The sequence below is a fragment of the Macaca fascicularis genome, chromosome 18 (genome assembly GCF_037993035.2).
Source record: "Macaca fascicularis isolate 582-1 chromosome 18, T2T-MFA8v1.1".
Taxonomy (NCBI): domain Eukaryota; kingdom Metazoa; phylum Chordata; class Mammalia; order Primates; family Cercopithecidae; genus Macaca; species Macaca fascicularis.
Genome location: NC_088392.1, coordinates 1,137,744 through 1,157,093, shown reverse-complemented (window position 1 = coordinate 1,157,093; position 19,350 = coordinate 1,137,744). Strand labels below are relative to the sequence as shown.

The window sequence follows — 19,350 nt, the reverse complement described above, 5'->3', positions numbered from 1 at the left end:
CGCCCTTGCTGTGGCATCCTGGAGGCTGGCACCCGCTTGCTGGCGGCAGTGAGGCCATGTGTCCCCTGGGCCAGGCTGGTGATCAGGGATGGTGGTGACATAATGCCTGGGGCACTGAGCTTGTGGTTCAGTTAAGCCACAATTTAATTTAAACTGCTTGAGAGTCCATTTCATTTGTTTATGTGTATTTAGCCAGATTTAAACAAAATAGTCACTGTTTTCCTTGGGACTGAAGGAGTGGATTGGCAGGGAGGAATCCTGGGCAAACAGGGAGTGAGGGATGGGGAGTGGTACACGGACCCTGACCTGGGGCCCTGAGCAGAGCAAACTTGCAGAGCTTCTCCCGGTGAAGGCGGAATGTCGGAAACCCCAGCACGGGCTCAGTTGCTGCCAGAGGCCAATGATGAACCCGAACCTCATCCGTCCTTGATCTCTGGGGCTGGTGGTGACACATATGCTTCTAAGTAGGGTTTGTCTTTTGCTTGGAAGGAAATATTAGAATTATTTCACCCCAACCCGCTGCATTCATTACTTAGAGCTGTGCAGCTTAAAACACCAGAAATGTGCTCTGTCAACCCTGGGAGTCCCAAGTGCAGCGTAGGGGACCACAGGCCTGTGCTGTCTCTGAACCGCTGGGGAGGGGCCTGCGTTGCCGCTCCCAGCTCCTGCAGCACCGCCAATCCTCGGCCCTCCTTGGCTGTGACCTTGGCCTCTGCATCCCACGGCCTCAGTGTCGGCCTCATGGGGACGCCTGTCCCTGGCCTCGGGCCCACCCTAGGGGCCTTGTCTTAGCCACATCCGCAAATACCCTGTTTCCCGATGAAGTCCGTCTCACAGGTCCCGGGGCTGAGACTGGCACAAGCTTCCGGGAACGCTGTGGAACCCACAGCTCTGCCTTTGGGCAGCGGCCATGTGGGGGAAGGAAGGAGGCAGGGACTGTGGCCCACGCGCTGAGGCACAGCTGCACTGTTCTGTGTATTTCGCTGAAAAAGCATCCTCTCGCCATGCCTGCCCCCGGGAGCATCCGTTCCCCAGAGGCCGCAGCATTCCCGGTGAAGCCAGACTGCCCGGCTGGAAGAGCCTCATCCCTGAGGAGTGGCCTCGGGCAGGTGCCTTCCACCCTCTGTGCCTCGGTCCGCATGGGGCACTTGTACCCACAGCACAGGCTGTTAGGGGTTAATGACTGCCTGGCGCCTGTGAAGTTCTCTGTGTTTGTTGAATCAACAAAGTAAAAGAGCCGTGGATAATGAGTGCTTCCTGGACACGGGATCCGTGCGGACATAGGTGAGGCCTGGGCCCGAGTTCTCCCTCCCACGCAGGCCACTCGGCCGCTCTGCACACCAAGCCCCACCTCCACACCCAGCCCCTCTGCTAGCCCCATCCTGTCTTCAGTCCTTAGAGGGAGCCTGGACCTCACAGCCTGGACCCCTCAACGCCCACAGTCTCCCCAGAGGGGCCTCCGAGCGTAGTCCTGTCCTTAACCCCTGATTCCTTTATTCAGAATCCTAATGTTCTCACTGAGCGCTGACTATGTGCAAGCGATGTCCCGGGGAAGAAGACACAGCAGAAAACAAAATCACACACAACCTGCCCTCCCAGCGCTGAGCTTCTGGGGGGCACAGGTGCCCCTCCTGGCTCAGAAGATGGGATCCCTCACCCCCAGCTGACCACATCTTCTGCCCTGTGCTCGGGCAGGTGCATCCGACCTCATCCAGAGCAAGGACGTCCATGTGCAGGAGCCGCATCTGGACAGGCCGCACCTGCCTCCCCTCCTCGCCTTCCCCTGCGTCAGCGTGGGAGCCTCTGCTCTGGCAGCAGGTTACACCAAGCGCCGTGGTCAAGACAACCGTTGTTTCTTAGCTGTCCTGGTTTCTGAGGGTCAGGATTTCTCAGGGCCCAGGGCAGACGCTTTCTCTGCTGCGTGGAGTCTGGGCCTCGGCTGGAGGCAGAGCAGAGGCTGGGGCCGCCGGAGTCTTGTTCTTGCATGGCTGTGGCCTGATGCTGGTTGTCGGCCTCCCTGGGTGTCCTGGGAGCAGGAGCGCGTGGAAGGCCCAGCCTCTCAGAGACCCCCCCACATAATCACACAGTGAGACGTCTGCTGTGGTTCAATGGGAGGGACCCGAGACCCCACCCAGGCTCATTGGGAGGGACCTGAGACCCCACCTGGCCATGGGAGGAGTGTCCCGGGCACCTAAAGGGCTGGCAGGGCCGTGTGCAAACCTGCTGCCATCGCTGGTCCTGGCTGTCCTGACCTTCCTCCTCCCTGCTGCCGTCATCCATGTACCCAGCACACACGTGCACACATACGTGGATACATGGACATAAACATAAACTTTACCCAGACAGCCAAAGCCCCTCCCTCTCTCTACTCATATCTTCCTCCCTCTCCACGCAGAGGTGATTGAAGTTTGTATAAAATTGGGATTATTCTGTTCCTTGAATATCTGGTAGAACTCTTGACAAAGTCATTTGAGTTTGATTTTTGGAAGAAAAATAGATTTGTAATTACCATTTCCGTTTCTTTAGTAATTTTGTATTTATTCAGAGTTCCTATTTCTTAAGTCAATTCTAGAACTCCACGTTTTATTGCCTTTATTGGCATGAAGCCATTATGAGTGTTTTCTCATGATGTTCTCTTCTCTACCGGATCTGAAGTTCTTCTCTTTTCTGATCTTCATTTTTAAATTTGAGCCTTTTCTTCCTTCCCCTCAGTTCTGTTGTTGTTTCCTTTCCCATTTGTCTTTTTGAGAGCACGTTTTGGCCTCTCTGCCTTTCTTTGGGTTTTCACAGTAAGACAATCTGCAGAAATTTTTTAGCTACGATGCGTTTCTTCTTAAATTACTAAACATACAGCCTTCATAGTGTAAATCCTTTTCTGTGAGTTTCTTTGTATAAAACTAGGAGAGATCATGGCCCAGTAAGAACTCGAACGCACGTTGCTTTCGTACCCACGGGGGCAGGTGCTGGAGGTGGTTCAAGACCAGGTGGCTGCACAGAGTAGACGGAGCCCGTGGTTCCAGCTCCTGCGCCGAACATCCATGGAGTCCTCATGTTACTGGAAATGGGTCCCAATCCAGACCCCAGAGAGGGTCCTTGGATCTCAGGCAAGAAAGAATTTAGGGCGCGTCTGCTGTGTGCAGCAAAAGCAAGTTTATTAAGAAAGTAAAGGTGAATTGGCAGCTGCTCCATACACAGAGCAGGACGTTCCCAAGAGTAAGAGGAGGAACGCGTCCACCCTAGGTACAATGCTTTTTTATATATAAGGTAAAAAAAAGATCGTAGGGAGATTGCTTTGCTACAAGGGTTTGTGATAACAGATTAATTTTCTTTATTACTATATTTTGCAAGAATCAATATTATTATCTTTAAAGCAAAATTGGGAACGCTTCTGTTTTCAAGATATCGGGGTTATCAGGACACTCCTAAGTCTGGGTCCGTTTAGTAAACGTTATCAATCTATTCCCTTAGCCATAAGCATCTAGAGTCTAGGAATACCTAACCTCCTGGGAGTCAGCCCAGCAAGTCCCAGCCTCATTTTCCAGCCCTCAGTCAAGATGGAGTCACTCTGGTTCGAACGCCTGTGACACTCAGAGGATGCACCTGATACTAAACCAGTAAGAGCAGACACTGCAGATACTACCCTTCATCTCAAGGAAGTGACCTGATAGCCTTTCAGGCTACACTATGTGTGTGCATGTGCGGGTGTGTGATTGTGTGCAGCGTGCAAGTGTGAGTGAATGTGTGTGAATGTGTATGCATGTGTGAGCGTGTGAATGTGTGTGTGAATGTGCATGTGTGTGTATGCATGTGTGAATGTGTATGTCTGTGTGAATATGCATGTGGGTGTGAATGTGAGTGTGTTAACGTGTGTGAATGTGCATGTATGTGTGTGTGTATATGAGTGTGTGTGTGTGCACGTACACGTGTGAGCACTTATGCACCAGGACTATTCTAGGCATCCACATTGGTTGTCAATCCTCACAACAGCCTTGTAAGATAGGTGCTATTCTATTACGATTTATTTTCGTTTTATAAATGCAGAATCTGAGGCTTAGCAAAATTAAGTCGGTTTTCCAGGGCTGCTTGGCCCGTGCGGGCCGCGGCACGCACCTGCTTCCATCTGCCCTCGCTCTAATTGTTGGCTGCACTGACGCTCTGCTCGTGAGACATCCTGTGACGACTCAGGTTGGGGCTGGAATTGGGGGGATGGCAAGCGCTGTGTGTGCATTTCACTCCCGCCAGCAGGGTCCCCCGCCTCCAATGACCTTGTTTCAGGGAAGCGCCCCCCATTTCCCAAGCGCCCGCCCCGGGGAAAAGCTGGCGGGGACATCGTCCTTTCCAGCAACGTGCCAGTCATCTCCAGCAGCGCAAACGATGCCTGCTCTGAACAGTTCGACCCCATGAGGAACATTCTGTATTCAACTTAATCTTTGCTTTATGTCTGTAATATCGAAGCACGTCTAAAGAGCCCGCGCACTGTCAGAATCTAATTGTGCATAAGAGATTTCGACTTTAATTAAAGAAGCAGGAGAAGGTTCCTTTAGGTCTCAGCCCCTTCACTCGCAGGGAGCATCTCAGTACAGGGGTCCCCGGGAGCCCAGTTCCAGCCTCCTTTGAGGGGCCTGGGACCACTTGGGCTTCGCCCTGACAATGACGGCCGCATTCCTCGAAGATCCCCGTTGTCCACGCGGATGGCGGCTCACCAGCGTCTGCGCCCGGGCGTGGGCCGCCCTCTGGAGATGAGCTGGATGTTGAAGCCACGGACAGGGGACGAAGTGGCTTCTCCAGCTTCCCGGCCGATCAGGGGCGGAGACGTAATTAAAGTCCAGGCCTCCTGCCGGTTCAGGGTTCTTTCTGGTACAAAGCAGTGTCCGCGTGGGGCCAAAGCCTCCTGCCTTAGCAGGGTCTTTGTCATTTCTTTGGGGCTCCCTGTGTCAGTGCAGACCAGTTCCCCCCACTCCCGCAGTGGAGCAGGCCCTGGGCAGGACTCGGCACCGCGTGGATGCTCCGTGCGTGCTGGACACGCGGACAGCCTGAGACCGGTCCTTCCCTCGTGTGTCCCTGCAGCAATGCGTCCTGGTCACCTGCGTGTGCCCTGAAGTATTCCCAGGAACACGAGCTTGGGCAAAGCGGACAGTGGGCGTGTCCTCGAGACACTTACATCCTAGTGGGAGCGGACAGAAAATAACACTGGGCAAAAATAATGCGCGAATCGTTCAGTCCTTTAGGGGAGAAAAGAACGCGGCAAAGTGAGGTGGGCCTGGCTTCAGCGTGAACCGAGTGGCGCAGGTGAGTCTGACGAGAAGGCAGGTTTGAGCAGAGGCCGATCGTGAGGGGTCACCGTGGGCATCGCCGAGCAACTGTTCAGGCAGAGGAGCGGCTGTGCTGAGGCCTGAGGCGGGACTTGTCTGGGTGCCCAGGGGAGCAAGGAGGGGCGGGAGAGACCGGCCTAGTTCGGCGTTTTGAGCAGAGGGTGGCCTGTGGTGTTAGGAGTCCCCCTGGTCGCTGAGCTGGGGACAGAGGGCAAGAGGAGGAGGCGGGAACCTGCTAGGGCTGTGGATGCAGCAGACAGGAGGCTCAGAGCAGAGGCGGCAGTGAGCCAGAAGCTTCTAGATGTCAGGCAGCCGGTGTCAGCAGCGCCTAGCTGTGGGTGATCCCCGGGACCCTGGCAGAAGGCCGGGGTGGGACTACAGGCCAGGCCTAAGGCCTCAACATCTGTGCTGGGCAGATGGCCCCGGGCCAGGGACAGATGCAGCTCCCTCCTGGGCCTGAGACAGGTGCCACCCCAAGGCAGGCACTACTTGAGTGGCAGGTGGCCCGACGCTGTGGGCCTCAGGGTGGAGAGCGGCACTCAGGGGGCTTCCCCTCTGGTTTCCAACCTTGGGATCCAGCCTGTGAAACAGCACAGACTGGTTTCCTCTGGAATCCACCATGCATGGGAGGAACGAGCAGGCCCATGTCCAGGGTAGCCCTGCCCGGTTCCAACCCGGTTCTTCTGCAGGAGGCCCCTGGGGAGCGCTGGCTGCACCTGCGGCTGTTTCCTGGTCGTGGGCTCAGGCGTCCAGGCCTGGCGTGGAGGGAAGGCAGGGGGCTGCCTGTGTGCAGGAGGAGCAAAGCCTTCTGCTTCCGTCACCGCCCGGCAGAGCCTCACCGTCCCAGCCCCGTTCACCAGAGCCCCCAGCCCCTGTGTGAGGGCAGCAGTGGTCGTGTCCTGCCTGGGCGCTGTCACAACACTTGCATGAGGAAACACAAGAGCTTTCCAATACCCCAAGCTCGGCATCATCAAGTTCCCCGGCTACGTTTATTTTAAAGGTAAATGTCGGCCGGGCGTGGTGGCTCAAGCCTGTAATCCCAGCACTTTGGGAGGCCGAGACGGGCGGATCACGAGGTCAGGAGATCGAGACCATCCTGGCTAATCGGTGAAACCCATCTCTACTAAAAATTACAAAAAACTAGCCGGGCGAGGTGGCGGGCGCCTGTAGTCCCAGCTACTCGGGAGGCTGAGGCAGGAGAATGGTATAAACCCGGGAGGCAGAGCTTGCAGTGAGCTGAGATCCGGCCACTGCACCCCAGCCTGGGCGACAGAGCCAGACTCCGTCTCAAAAAAAGAAAAAAAAAGGTAAATGTCACAGAGATCTCCGTGGAGGGCCCCGGGGTGCACGATTCTTCATCCTCAAAGAGCCTTTAATGGCAGACCTCCTGCCTTCCGTAAGGCTGGTAAAATACAAGTCTTTATACATTGCTTTTCATTGGCTTATTTTTGCCTCTTCTGAGCTTCCTGGTAAACTAATTTTGGTGATTTTACTTTGTCCTCCATGTGTGACTTTTCTGTCCTATTTGCCTCCTGTGGACCCCTGATGCCTCTGGGAGACGGTCCTCAGCATGAGACCTTCCTACTTTCAATCTTGTCTACTGACTGTACTTTTTCATTTCTAGTTTTGTTTCTTATTTAGATTCTCTTGGGATTTTTTGTTTTTGTTTTTGTTTTGTTGTTGTTGTTTGTTTTCTTTTTGTAATGTCTTTGTTTTCCCTCATGTTTTTACTTCCTTCGTTCATTATTTTTTATAATTCCGTTTTCTAAAGTTCCCAGAGGCTGTGTGTGCTGGTGTGTGCTCACGGTGGACTCTTGCTGTGTGTGGTTTGTCATTTTAGTTTCGGTTCGTCTTGGTTGGGGCTTTGTCTGTGGGAATCCCACGAGGCTTGAACTGAGAGCACCTCCGGGCCAGAGCCCTGCTGACATTGGGCTGCATAATTCTTTGCTCTGGGGGCCCGTCCTGTGCAGGGCATTGGCAGTATCTCTGGTTTCTACCCACTGGACGCCAGTCACAGCAGTCATGACCATCACACATGTCTGCAGACCTTGCCGGCTGCCCCAGGGCAGAATTGCCCCCACTGCTGGGAACTGCGGCTTTGGCTGGTTCTCTGCTTGGCTCTGTGAGCTTCAGGGGTATCGCGGCCACCACCTGTGTGTGATCATTTCTTGGCTGTTATCACCCACCAAAATTCCAGCCTCACCCCACTAGGCACGCTAGGCTCATAGACACACAGCATCGTTTTTGTCCTGGCCGAGAGAGAGGCCTTGAAACCTTCCGGTACTGGCTGGTGGGTTTCCTTCCCGATCGCCCTCTGTGGAGGGGCCCTGCATGGACCCTGCTTTCCTTAGATCAGTTCAGCCTCTGCCCTCGTGCTGTGACGGCCGTTCCCGCTCACCTCTGTCATCACTGAACCAGACGCCACACTCTTCACAAGACTGTGTCGTCAAACTGGTTGATCTACTCTAATACCTTGTGGCAATTCAAGATGCTTATTTTTGCTCTTATGAATGAAATTGAGCATGATTTTTCATATGTTGAAAGCCTTTTCCCCCCTTGATGTGAACTTTATGTCAGTTGGCCCATTTTTTCTTCTGAGCTGTTTGTAGTCTTTCTTTTGCTGACGTTTTGCAGAGAATGGGGAGGAACTCCAGAGCTTCCAGAAGTAACTTTGCAATCTCTTAAGTAATTAGCTTTAGAACACTTTAGCATATAATTTATGTCCATATTTTAACATGTATGTTCTGGGAGGAAAAAAGCCTTTTACAGCAGAAGTTCCAGGTTGTACCTGACTATCCAGTTATTTTAATAATGATTCATCCCTGCCTACAAAAAACTTGGAGCGTGCGATGGCTTTGGCTACAAGGGAAGTCAACCTGTCCCGCAAGCCTGACGTGTGTGCTCCGCGGGGACTGGAGGGTGGGGCGTCAAAGCCACCATTCTCCGCCGTAATAACTCAGGCGACTCTCTGTCCCTTAGGGTGAAACTGGACGTTCATTTTCCAGGTCGAAGCCACTGGTCTCAGCTGTGATTTCACCAGTTCCCTGAAAGAGAATACCCTGAACCTTCACAGAGCCAGGTAAACCCAGAACCTGCCAGAATGGAGCAAGAAACCTCACGTAGCACTGGGATTTCTGTTTTCCATTTCAGAGAGAGGGTCTTCCTTGTGCCTTCTGCTGATGGTGAAGCTGAGACGCTGGCGACTGTTGACACACACCTGTCAAAGGCATGCCTCACAGGCAGCCCAAACTCAGGCGTGGCCCCTTCCGAGCCCCACCTGGGACCACAGAGGACAAGGGAGCTCACAGGGCCATCTGCCGTGCCACAAAGGGCTCCAGCAGCTGGGTGTGCACTCTAGGCTTCTTCAACAAACTGGGACAGCCGCTGCTCATTCCGGGCAGTTTCTGAGGCAGCACGTTCAGACGACTTCCTGCCGCATTAGGAAGCTCCGTTTTGTGAGCCCCGGGGAGGCTGGCAGGTTGGCACTTTCAGAGCCTTTAATGCCCCAGAGCACTTGACTTGTAGGGCTCAGGAAATCGCTGCAGCAGGTTTCCATGACCTAAGTAGCCGATTGCTTTTGAATAAAATCAGGTCCCCTGCTCCGGCCCTTCTGCCGGGCCAGCCCTCCGTCTCAGAGGAGCTCTCCTGCTTTGGGACCTCTCTGCCCGCCCCCCAAAGCCGCCCCCCACAGCCCTGTGCAGTATTGGATGAGTCGGACGTGTCTGTGTTCCTCGGATCTATGCTCCAGGCCATGTCCTTGGCATGGGGTGTCTGTCACAGAAATTTAGACCACATGTTCACTGAGTGAACCTTGGGGCGTAGAGGCACACATGACCGTTTGAATCCTGCCCACGTCCCCCCTCTTCTCATGCAGCGAACTTGGCGCTGAAGGTCACAGCACACGTGGTCCTGGTGATCGCTGAGTGCTTCTCTCCTGGCCTCTGTTGCAGTAGCCGTCCAAGGAGCTTTCTCCCATTCAGAAGTGACTTCTGCAATTCTTCACTGGGGGCGCTGAGCTCTTACTGGCAAGCTAACTGATGCCATTTTGTTAGGCTGTCTTTCCCTCCCTCCTTCCTTTTCATTTAACTTTTTCCCCCTAAGATCTCAGGGGAATCACACGCTTGGGTCAAGTGGGCAGTCTGTGAGCTACACTGAGCAAACCCACCATGCCCCTTCTCTGGTTCCTGAGTTGCTGTAGTGGTGGGTTTAAACTTTACTTGGCAGAAGTTCGAGGCTACAGTTGTCGGCAACAACCAAAAAAAGGGCTTGATGTTGACGGTGGGAGGCAGCGGTTCTCGAACCTCAGTGATGAGGCTTGCATGTTACTGGATTCCCCCGAGGCCTACTCACTCAGAATGATTTTTATAAGTTGAAATAAAATTCACATAACGTTGTATTTACCATTTTTACGTGCACGATTTAGTGGTTTTTAGTGTATTAACAATGTTGTACAACCATCACCACTCTCTAATTCCAGGACTTTTCATCATCCCAAAAGAAACTCTGGGCCATTAGCAGTCACTCCTCCTTGCCCCTCCTCCCATTCCCTGGAACCCCTCACCTGCTTTCTGTCTCTGTGAATTTCCTTATCATGGACATTTTATTTTATTTTATTTTATTTTATTTTTTGAGACAGTGCCACTCTGTTTCCCAGGCTGGAGTACAGTGGCGTGATCTTGTCTCACTGGAACCTCTGCCTCCTGGGTTCAAGCGATTCTCCTGCCTCAGCCTCCTGAGTAGCTGGGATCACAGGCACCCACCACCACGGCCGGCTAGTTTCTGTATTTTTGGTAGAGACAGGGTTTCGCCATGTTGGCCAGGCTGGTCTCAAACTCCTGACCTCAAGTGATCCGCCCGCCTCAGCCTCCCAAAATGCTGGGATGACAGGTGTGAGCCACCGTGCCCGGCTCAGACGCTTTATATAAACGGATTCCCACTATATGTGACCTTTTCTCCTGGCTTCTTTCTCTTAGCACAGGCTTTATCCACGCTGTGGCATTAGCAGCACTTGATTCCTGTTTATGGCTGAGTAACATTCCTGTATGGAGGCCCACGTGTTGCTTCTCTGTTTATCAGTTGATGGAATTTGGGTTCTTTTCACTTTTTGGCGATTATAGTGATGCCACTGTGAACATTTATGTACAAGTTTTTGTGTGAGCACATGTTTTCATTTGTCTTGAGTGTATACCTCGGAGTGGGGTCTCCAGGTCACACGAGAACTCTATGTTTAAAATTTGAGGAACTGCCAGACTGTTTTCCACTGTGGCTGTGACATTTTATGTTCCCACCAGCAATGTACCGGGATCCAATTTTTCCACATCCTTTCCAACACTTGTTGGGGTTTTTTTTTTTTTTTTCCCATTTGTTTGATTATAACTACCCTAGTGGATGAGAAGTGGTATCTTGTAGTTTTAGTTTACGTTTCCATAATGACTAATGATATTGGTCACCTTTTCATGTGCTTATTAGCCATTCACATATTTCCTTGGGAGAAATATCTGTTCAAATCCTCTGCCCATGTGTAATTTGGGTTGTCATTTGTTGCTGGGCTGCGAGAGTTCCTAACATCCTGGATACTAGACTCTTATCAGATATGTGACTCGCAGCTCTTTTTTTCCCACTGTTACTTGTCATTCATTTTCCTGGTGCTGTTCTTTGATATACAAGAGTTTCATTGGAACGAAGTCCAATTTATCTTTTTTCTTTTGTTCCTTGTGCTTTTCGCCTCCTGTTTCAGAAATCAATGTCTCATCCACGGTCGTGAAGATGTACACTCTGTTTTCTCCTACGTGTGTTTTGGAGTTTTAGCTCTTACGTTAAGGTCTTTGATGTAGTTTGAATTAGTTTTTATATATAGTGTGATGTTGGCACCTGTCTTGGTCCATTCAGTGTTGCTATAAAGGAATACCTGAGGCCAGGTAATTCATTTTTAAAAGAAGTTTTAATTGACTCATGATTCTGATGTCTGGAAAAGTTCAGGATCAGGTATCTGCATCTGAGGAAGGCCACAGGTGGCTCCAGTCATGGCAGAAGATGGCACGGAGCTGCTGTGTGTGGAGACCACACAGAGACGGAGGAAGCAAGGGCTAGGGGTGCCAGGTGGGCTCAACAGCCAACTCTGGAGTGAACTCATAGAGCGAGAACTCACTCATTACCATGAAGATATCACCCAGCCATGCATGAGGGATCTGCCCCCATGACCCAAACCCCTCCCATTAGACCCCACCTCTGACATTGAGTATCAAATTCCAGTATAAGATTTGGAGGCCAATACCCAAACGATAGCAGGGTCCAACTTTATTTTTTTATATGTGGAGAACCGTTTGTTGGAGACAGTATTATTTCTCCATTGAATAGTTTTGACGACCTTGTCAAAAATGAACGGACGGTGGACTCATGGGTCATTTCTGGACTTTGGATTCTGCTCCATTGATGTTTGTGTCTCTCTTTACGCCAGTCCTACACTCTCGACTGCTGCAGCTTTATACTTAGCTTGAGAAAGCAGTAATGGACTAGTCCATGTTCGCATTCCCAGAAAGGAATACCTGACACTGCGTAATTGATAAAGAAAAGAGGTTTAATTCCCTCATGGCTCTGCAGGCTGTGAAGGAAGCCTGGTGCCAACGTCTGCTTGGCTTCTGGGGAGGCTTTGGGAAGCTTCCAGTCATGGCAGAACGCAAAGGGGGAGCAGGCACGTAACATGGTGAAAGCAACAACAAGGTTAGGGGTAGGTACCACACACTTTTAAATGAACATATCTCATTTCTACACAGGATTTAGGTGGAGGCATGTAATAAAATGATATCAAGTAAGTTTGAGCCCTCCAACTTTGTTCTTTGTCAAGATTGCTTTGGCTACCTTGCATTTCCAATAGAATTTTAGGTTCAACTTGTCAATGTCTTCAAAAAAGTTACTGAGATTTTCATATGGATTGGATTGACTCTGTTGATCAACTTAGGGAAGAGTGCCATCGTAACAATATTAGGTCTTCTAATACATGAGCATGGAATGTCTTTTCATTTATTTAGTCTTAAAATTTCTTCCTGCAATGTTTGTAGTTTTCAGTTTTCAGTGTAGATTTCAGTTCACTCCCTGGTTAAATTTATTCCTAAGCATTTTATTCTTTCTGGTGCTCTTACAAATGGAATTTTTTTAACTTCCTTTTCCGGTTATTCATTGCTTTTGTATAGAAATACAACTGATTTTTTATACTGATCTCACGTCTTGCAATTTTGCTGAACCCATTCTCATAGTGGGGTGTGTGTGTGTGTTCTTTAAGGTTTTCTGTACATAAGACCATAAGAACAAGTCATCTCAAAATATAGTTTTACTTTTTTTCTTTTGAGTCTGGATGCCTTTTCTTTCTTTCTCTTGCCTAATTTTTCTGACTAGAATTTCCAGAACAATGTTAAGTAGAACTCATGACAGCAGGCATTTCAGTCTTGTTCCTTGTCCTGGGGGAAAGAATCCAGTCTTTCACAGTTGACTATGAAGTTAGCAGTGAGTTTTTCCTACGTGGACTTTGTCATGTGGAGGAAGTTCTCTTTTAGTCCTAGTTATTGAGTTTTTTGTTTAATCACAAAAGGATGTTAGACTGTGTCAAATCCTTTTTCTGCATCTATTGAAATTATCACGATTTTTCCCCTTCACCCTATAAATACGTATATTATATTAATTTTTGCATACTGTGCCACCCTTGTATTCCTGTGATAAATCTCTATGGTAAATGATCACATGGTCATCGTGTATAATCCTTTTAATATGAAGCTGGATTTATTTTGCTCTTGTTTTGTGGAGGATTTTGCCTGTTTTCTTTTCTCTCTCTCTTTTATTTATTTATTTTTATTTTTTTTTGAGATGGAGTCTCACTCTGTTACCCAGGCTGGAGTGCAGTGGCGTGATCTCGGCTCACTGAAACCTCCGTTCCCAGGTTCAGGCAATTCTCCCTGCCTCAGCCTCCCAAGTAGCTGGGACTACAGACACCTGCCACCACACCTGGCTAATTTTTGTATTTTTAGTAGAGACAGGTTTTTGCCATGTTGGCCAGGCTGGTCTCAAACTCCTGACCTCAGATGATCCACCCACCTCAGGCTCCCAAAGTGCTGGGATTACAGGCGTAAGCCACTGTGCTGGGTCTTTGTCTTTAGACAGTTTGTGGTGCGTCAGTGTGGATGTCTTTGAATTTATCTTACTTGGAGTTTGCTGAGTTTCTTAGATGTGTAGATTAATGTTTTTCATCAAATTTGGAGGGTTTTTTAAAACCATATTTCTTCAAATATTCTTTTTTCCCTGTTCTCTTTTTCCTTTCGGGACTCTCATCATTCAAAAGTTGGTACATCTGATGGTCCCACAGGTCTCTTAGGCTCTGTTCAGTTTTCTTCAGTTTTCTTTCTGTTTGTCAGATAGGATACCATCAAATGATGCATCTTCAATTTCTCTGATTATTTCTTCAGTGTGTTCATAGCTGCTGTTGAGACCCTCTAATGAGCTTTTCATTTCAGCTAGTATCTTTCAACACCAGAATTTCTATCACTTTTTTTTTTTATAACTTATCTTTATTGACATTCTCTATTTGGTGAGACATCGTTCTCACAAATTCCTCCAACTCTCTGAAGATATTAAACAAGCTTAGGTGAAGTATTTTCCTAGTGAGTCCAATATCTGTGTTTCTTCAGAGATATTGTGTTTTAGTTCCTTTTTCCTGTCTATGAGCTACACTCTTGTATTCTTTGCATGCCTTGTAATTTTTTGTTGAAACAAGATTTTTAATAAGTGGCAGTTGTGGAAATCAGACTCCCCTCTCCCCAGGATTTTCTGTAGCTGCTGTGGTTTGTTGAGTAACTTTTGTGAACCAAGTTTGTAAAGTTCATCTTCTTTGTCTGATGTGGCCATTGATGTCTGTTCCATTAGCTTAGAGGGCAGTAAGTGATGCGACATAGATTCTTAAACGTCTGGAATGAAAACTAAAACTTGGTTTTGCAGATGGGCTGTGTGTCTTGGAGCCACCTTCAGCACTCAGCCAGGCTGGTCAAGCCTCTGTCTTGTCACCTCCTGCTCGCAGAATCTGAAGGTCAGTCCCAGGAGGGACTTTAGGGACTTCTCGGGATTTTCCCGGCATGTGCGTGGCATTCCAGACTCCTGGGAACTCTTAGAACCTTATCAAGCCCTTATTTCCGAAATCATCTCATTCCCCAGCCTTTCATCCCCAGCTTTTTGTCTACCTGTGGTCCCAACTATAACCCAGAGGCAGCAAATGGCTAAAACACTTTCCCATCAACGTTTCTGACACACACTCCCCAGGTGGCTGCCTTTGCACAGACAGACTTCCAAGAAACCGGAGATGAGGCTGGGCGCGGTGGCTCACGCCTGTAATCCCAGCACTTTGGGAGGCCGAGACGGGTGGATCACAAGGTCAGGAGATCGAGACCATCCTGGCTAATCCGGTGAAACCCCGTCTCTACTAAAAAAATACAAAAAACTAGCCGGGCGAGGCGGCGGGCGCCTGTAGTCCCAGCTACTGGGGAGGCTGAGGCAGGAGAATGGCGGGAACCCGGGAGGCGGAGCTTGCAGTGAGCTGAGATCCGGCCACTGCACTCCAGCCTGGGCGACAGAGCGAGACTCAGTCTCAAAAAAAAAAAAAAAAAGAAGCCGGAGATGAAGGCAGAGCCTTCCACGGAGCCACAGTAATTACGATTCCTCAAGAATGAGGCCTGTAGCTTCCCCCTCCAGTGCTGCTACTGGTACCGGGAATGCAGAGGCTGTTGCTTTCAAGGCTGTCGTGGCGCTGGGGAGCAGGGTAAAGCTTATTATTGTGACCAAGACTCAGCTGTTCTTTCTCAGTGCCCCACGGCTGGTGCAAGGTTTTGGTTAGTTTCCAGAGTTCCAAAAAGGCTGACTCTTGACAGTTTTTACCAGGTTTTTCATTGTGTTAAGGTAGGATGGACTTTTGGAGCTCCTTATTCTGCAGTTTCTCCGCCTCACAGAGCCAGGAACGCCGTTTTCCAGCAGGTCCCCTGGCTGATTCCGACGTGGTTAGCTCTCAGGGCACACCGTGGGAAACTAAGCTGGGACTACGTCTCTCCGGCCAGACATCGCGGCGTCCTCACTGCTCGGTGGGGTCCGCCCTGAAACATCTGGCTCTTTGGAGTTTGAGTGGATTTGTGAAAGCTCCGTTCGACCCCTGGTTCCAAACCCGTAGTGTGAGAACCCAGCTGTTCTCTTGGCGATAACTCAAGGCGGGTCCATAACCTGGAGGGGTCCGCGGGACGCCTGAGGGTCCCCCACGCGGACCAGGTGCAGGGGTCGGGCCTGCGGAGGAGCGGCCAGTGGGCGGGCGGAGGGGTCTCAGAGCTCACCTCCGAGGGTTCGGTGCCGGCCGGCCCCTGGATCCCCGCGGGCGGACGCGCTCCCCCAGCTCAGCCCTCGCGGCCCTAACGCGCTCCTTTCCTTTTGCAGGAGCCCGGCGGGAGCCCCTCGATCCGGTCCGGCCCGGCGCATGGAGCCATGGCCCTGTTCCGCGGGAGGCGGCGGCGGCGGCGGTGGGACCCGCGCCCGCCACGTCATCATCAACGTGGGCGGCTGCCGCGTGCGCCTGGCCTGGGCCGCGCTGGCGCGATGCCCCCTCGCGCGCCTGGAGCGCCTGCGCGCCTGCCGCGGCCACGACGAGCTACTGCGCGTGTGCGACGACTACGACGTGAGCCGCGACGAGTTCTTCTTCGACCGCAGCCCGTGCGCCTTCCGCGCCATCGTGGCGCTGCTGCGCGCGGGGAAGCTGCGGCTGCTGCGGGGCCCGTGCGCGCTGGCGTTCCGCGACGAGCTGGCCTACTGGGGCATCGACGAGGCGCGCCTGGAGCGCTGCTGCCTGCGCCGCCTGCGCCGCCGAGAGGAGGAAGCGGCCGAGGCGCGCGCGGGGCCGGCGGAGCTCGGGGCGCAGGGGAGCCCGGCGCGCGCCCTGGGGCCTCGGGGGCGGCTGCAGCGCGGCCGGCGGCGCCTGCGCGACGTAGTGGACAACCCGCACTCGGGGCTGGCGGGCAAGCTCTTCGCCTGCGTGTCCGTGTCCTTCGTGGCCGTCACGGCCGTGGGCCTCTGCCTGAGCACCATGCCGGACATCCGCGCGGAGGAGGAGCGGGTGAGCGCGGACTTGGGTGGCGGGGACCGGGGCCGGAGCTGGGGCTGGGGTCTGGGTGCAGGGAGGCGGGTGGGGGAAGGGGCTGGAGGCAGCCCTGGCCAAGGCCTAGGACCGGGCTGGGGGCTGCCGGGGCCAGGGTGGGCCGGGGCGGGGCTGGAGGCGGCCGGACCGAGGGAGCGCAGCTGATGGTGATCTTGGCCAACCCCCACCCCCAGCGGGAGACAGCAGAGCCTCCAAGTTACATTCGGTTTCCACACGCAGTATCTGCTCCACAGGCCTCCGCTGGAACTACTTAGCCCATCAGTTCCTCAAAGTTTGAACAACATGGAGCTAAAGTATTGGGTATCGGGGCCTAGAGAATTGTGTGACATTTGGTCATTCTGGACCACGGAGACCCAACCGCATTGTTCCAGGGCTGGAGGACAGTGCCAGGGCCAGGCAGGCCTCTGGCTGTGGAACCGAGGTCTGGGTGCCGAGGGCTGTGTGCTGAGACGTCTGGGTACTGAGAGGTCTGGGTGCTGAGTTCTGGGTGCTGAGAGGTCTGTGTTCTGAGAGGCCTGGGTGCTGAGGTCTGGGTGCTGAGGTCTTGGTGCTGAGAAGTCTATGTGCTGAGAGGTCTGGGCGCCGAGAGGTCTGGGTGCTGAGAGGTCTGGGTGCTGAGGTCTGGGTGCTGAAAAGTCTGTGCTGAGAGGTCTGTGTACTGAGTTCTGGGTGCTGAGAGGTCTGTGTTTTGAGAGGTCTGTGTGCTGAGAGGTCTGGGCGCCGAGAGGTCTGTGTGCTGAGTTCTGGGTGCTGAGAGGCCTGGGTGCTGAGAGGCCTGGGTGCTGAGAGGTCTGTGTTTTGAGAGGCCTGGGTGCTGAGAGGTCTGGGCGCCGAGAGGTCTGTGTGCTGAGTTCTGGGTGCTGAGAGGCCTGGGTGCTGAGGTCTGGGTGCTGAGAGGTCTGTGTTCTGAGAGGCCTGGGTGCTGAGGTCTGGGTGCTGAGAAGTCTATGTGCTGAGAGGTCTGGGCGCCGAGAGGTCTGGTCACCGAGAGGTCTGGGTGCTGAGGTCTGGGTGCTGAGAGGTCTGGGTGCTGAGAGATCTGGGTGCTGAGATCTGGGTGTGGATCTTCCTGCCCCTGTCTTAGACTTCCTGCCCTGTCCGTCCTGTCCCACTAACCTGAGAAGGCCTGGGCAGAAGTGTGTGACCTTGTGGGTTAATCTATGTTAACATGAGGAGACAAGAGAAGGCGAAAGCTTGCCAGTGTATGTCATGTCTGGGGAAGGACCGTGAGCTCTGGGCCCTAGGCTGGGGGTTTGTGTTGTTGGAGTGGTGAGATTCATGGAGAAGGGGCTGTGACTGTGTCTGAACGGGCGTAGCTGAGTGTTGCCCTGAAAAGGTCTCCCTGCATTTTCCAACGGCCACACCAGGAGGCAGGGCACCCACCAGGTGGGGGTCGGGCACCCCTCCCCTCGGCACCGGCCTCCCTGGACTGCATGGAGGCCCCTCCGCCCCTCACAGGGCAGAGCACCCACCGTCAGCACCGCAGAGGCCCTGCCCGCCTTGGGGACACTCGTCATTGAAGGGCACAGCAAGGAGCTGAACTGACCCAAGCCTGCGGCCCGAGTGCAAACATGACTTAGACGCAGGTTTGGAAGTCGGCTGCCGCCCTCAGTCTGGATGTGTGGCCGCCCGAGTGCGGATTTGACTTAAATGCAGGTTTGGAAGTCAGTTGCTGCCTGCAATCTGGGTGCCTGGCAGCCGGGCTGCCTTCCCCCGTCGTCCCCATGAGGTCCAGGTCCTGACTGTGCTTCCAAAAGGTGCTTGAGTGTTTGGCTGTCCTCAGTTGAATATCCAGGAGGGAAAATTCATTTGTGTCATGTTAGAGAATGGGAGAAGTTTGGGCTGCTCCAGCTACAGAAGCCACCCCAGGAACACCAGCCCTGATCCTTACTGTGCACCCCAAAACCCCAGATCCTCTCAGGGACAATCCTGGGCTCCATGGCACCCAGCGCTTCACACTCCTGGCACGCGCCCCTAAATCGCTTGTGCAGGTAAGAAGCAGTCGCCCCCCGCGTGGGGCCTGGTGACATGTGTCCGAGCGTTGCAGCCACTGCTGACCGAGGTCTTTTTCGGAAGCGATTCGGTTGTGTGGGTGAACAGCCAAGAAAAGATGGTCCTCACCCCTGTCCTAAGAGAATATTTCAAAGCATGAGAATTGACGTGTTGGTGATGTAACAAAACCGGAAGCCAGGGCACCTCCGAGCGTCCAGCTAGGGGCTGGCGAAGGACGTCACCTTCTGTCCACTTGATTGATGAGATGTGGGGAACCATAAAATGTTGGTGATTCCCATGAAAAAACGCTCAGCCCGACTTGTAATTAAATACATGCTGGATCCCGGACAGTGCGAGTCCCAGCCCAACTCAGGCCTCAGACGAGCCAAGTCACTGGCCGACCATCCCAAGCCAGCCGCTGAGGGACGGCAGTGGGACCGTGACTCGGTGCTCCCGGGAGGGAACGTGGGTGCAGGCGCTTTGGTGCCGTTTGTCAGGAAACGAGTTCTTGAGAACTAGGAGTCGGTGTTACTGACAAAATGTGAGGTCTGATGGGTTACGTACAGAAGGCTGAGTCCGGCCGCCACGCAGGGTCGGCTTCTGCAGCGTTTCCCACGCACGGTGCTGTCCCAGGTGCAGGGGTGGGGGTGCCGGAGCCGTGAGCACCCCTACACACAGCTCTACAGACACTGGGGAGACCCCGAGCCAGAGTCCAGCCAGGACATTCTCCCAGGTCTCCTGGATGCCTCAGAGAATGAGGGAAGCCCAGGGCGCTGGTTGGTTTCAGTGCCTGCCCCCCGCTGAATCTCCCGCCCTGGGCTGCGACCTGCACAGGGGCAGCAGCTCCGTGTGGGGAAGGCTTGGCACGGGGACCAT

General features: G+C 52.8%; 1 protein-coding gene across 5 annotated transcripts in view; it reads left to right on the top strand.

The window, feature by feature from the left end:
- The window catches only part of KCNG2 (potassium voltage-gated channel modifier subfamily G member 2), a 111,943-nt gene that overhangs the window by 39,253 nt on the left and 53,340 nt on the right, over positions 1–19,350 (top strand). For 2 of the 5 annotated variants that reach the window (XM_074022314.1, XM_045378261.3), the window contains exon 2: positions 15,768–16,440. In XM_074022314.1, coding sequence (XP_073878415.1) covers positions 15,808–16,440 — 633 coding nt within the window. In that variant the 5' untranslated portion in view covers positions 15,768–15,807. Of the gene's footprint in view, positions 1–5,186; positions 5,290–8,291; positions 8,392–15,767; positions 16,441–19,350 lie in introns of those variants that run through there. The other 3 variants (XM_065533577.2, XM_065533578.2, XM_045378262.3) reach the window with 3 other exon arrangements.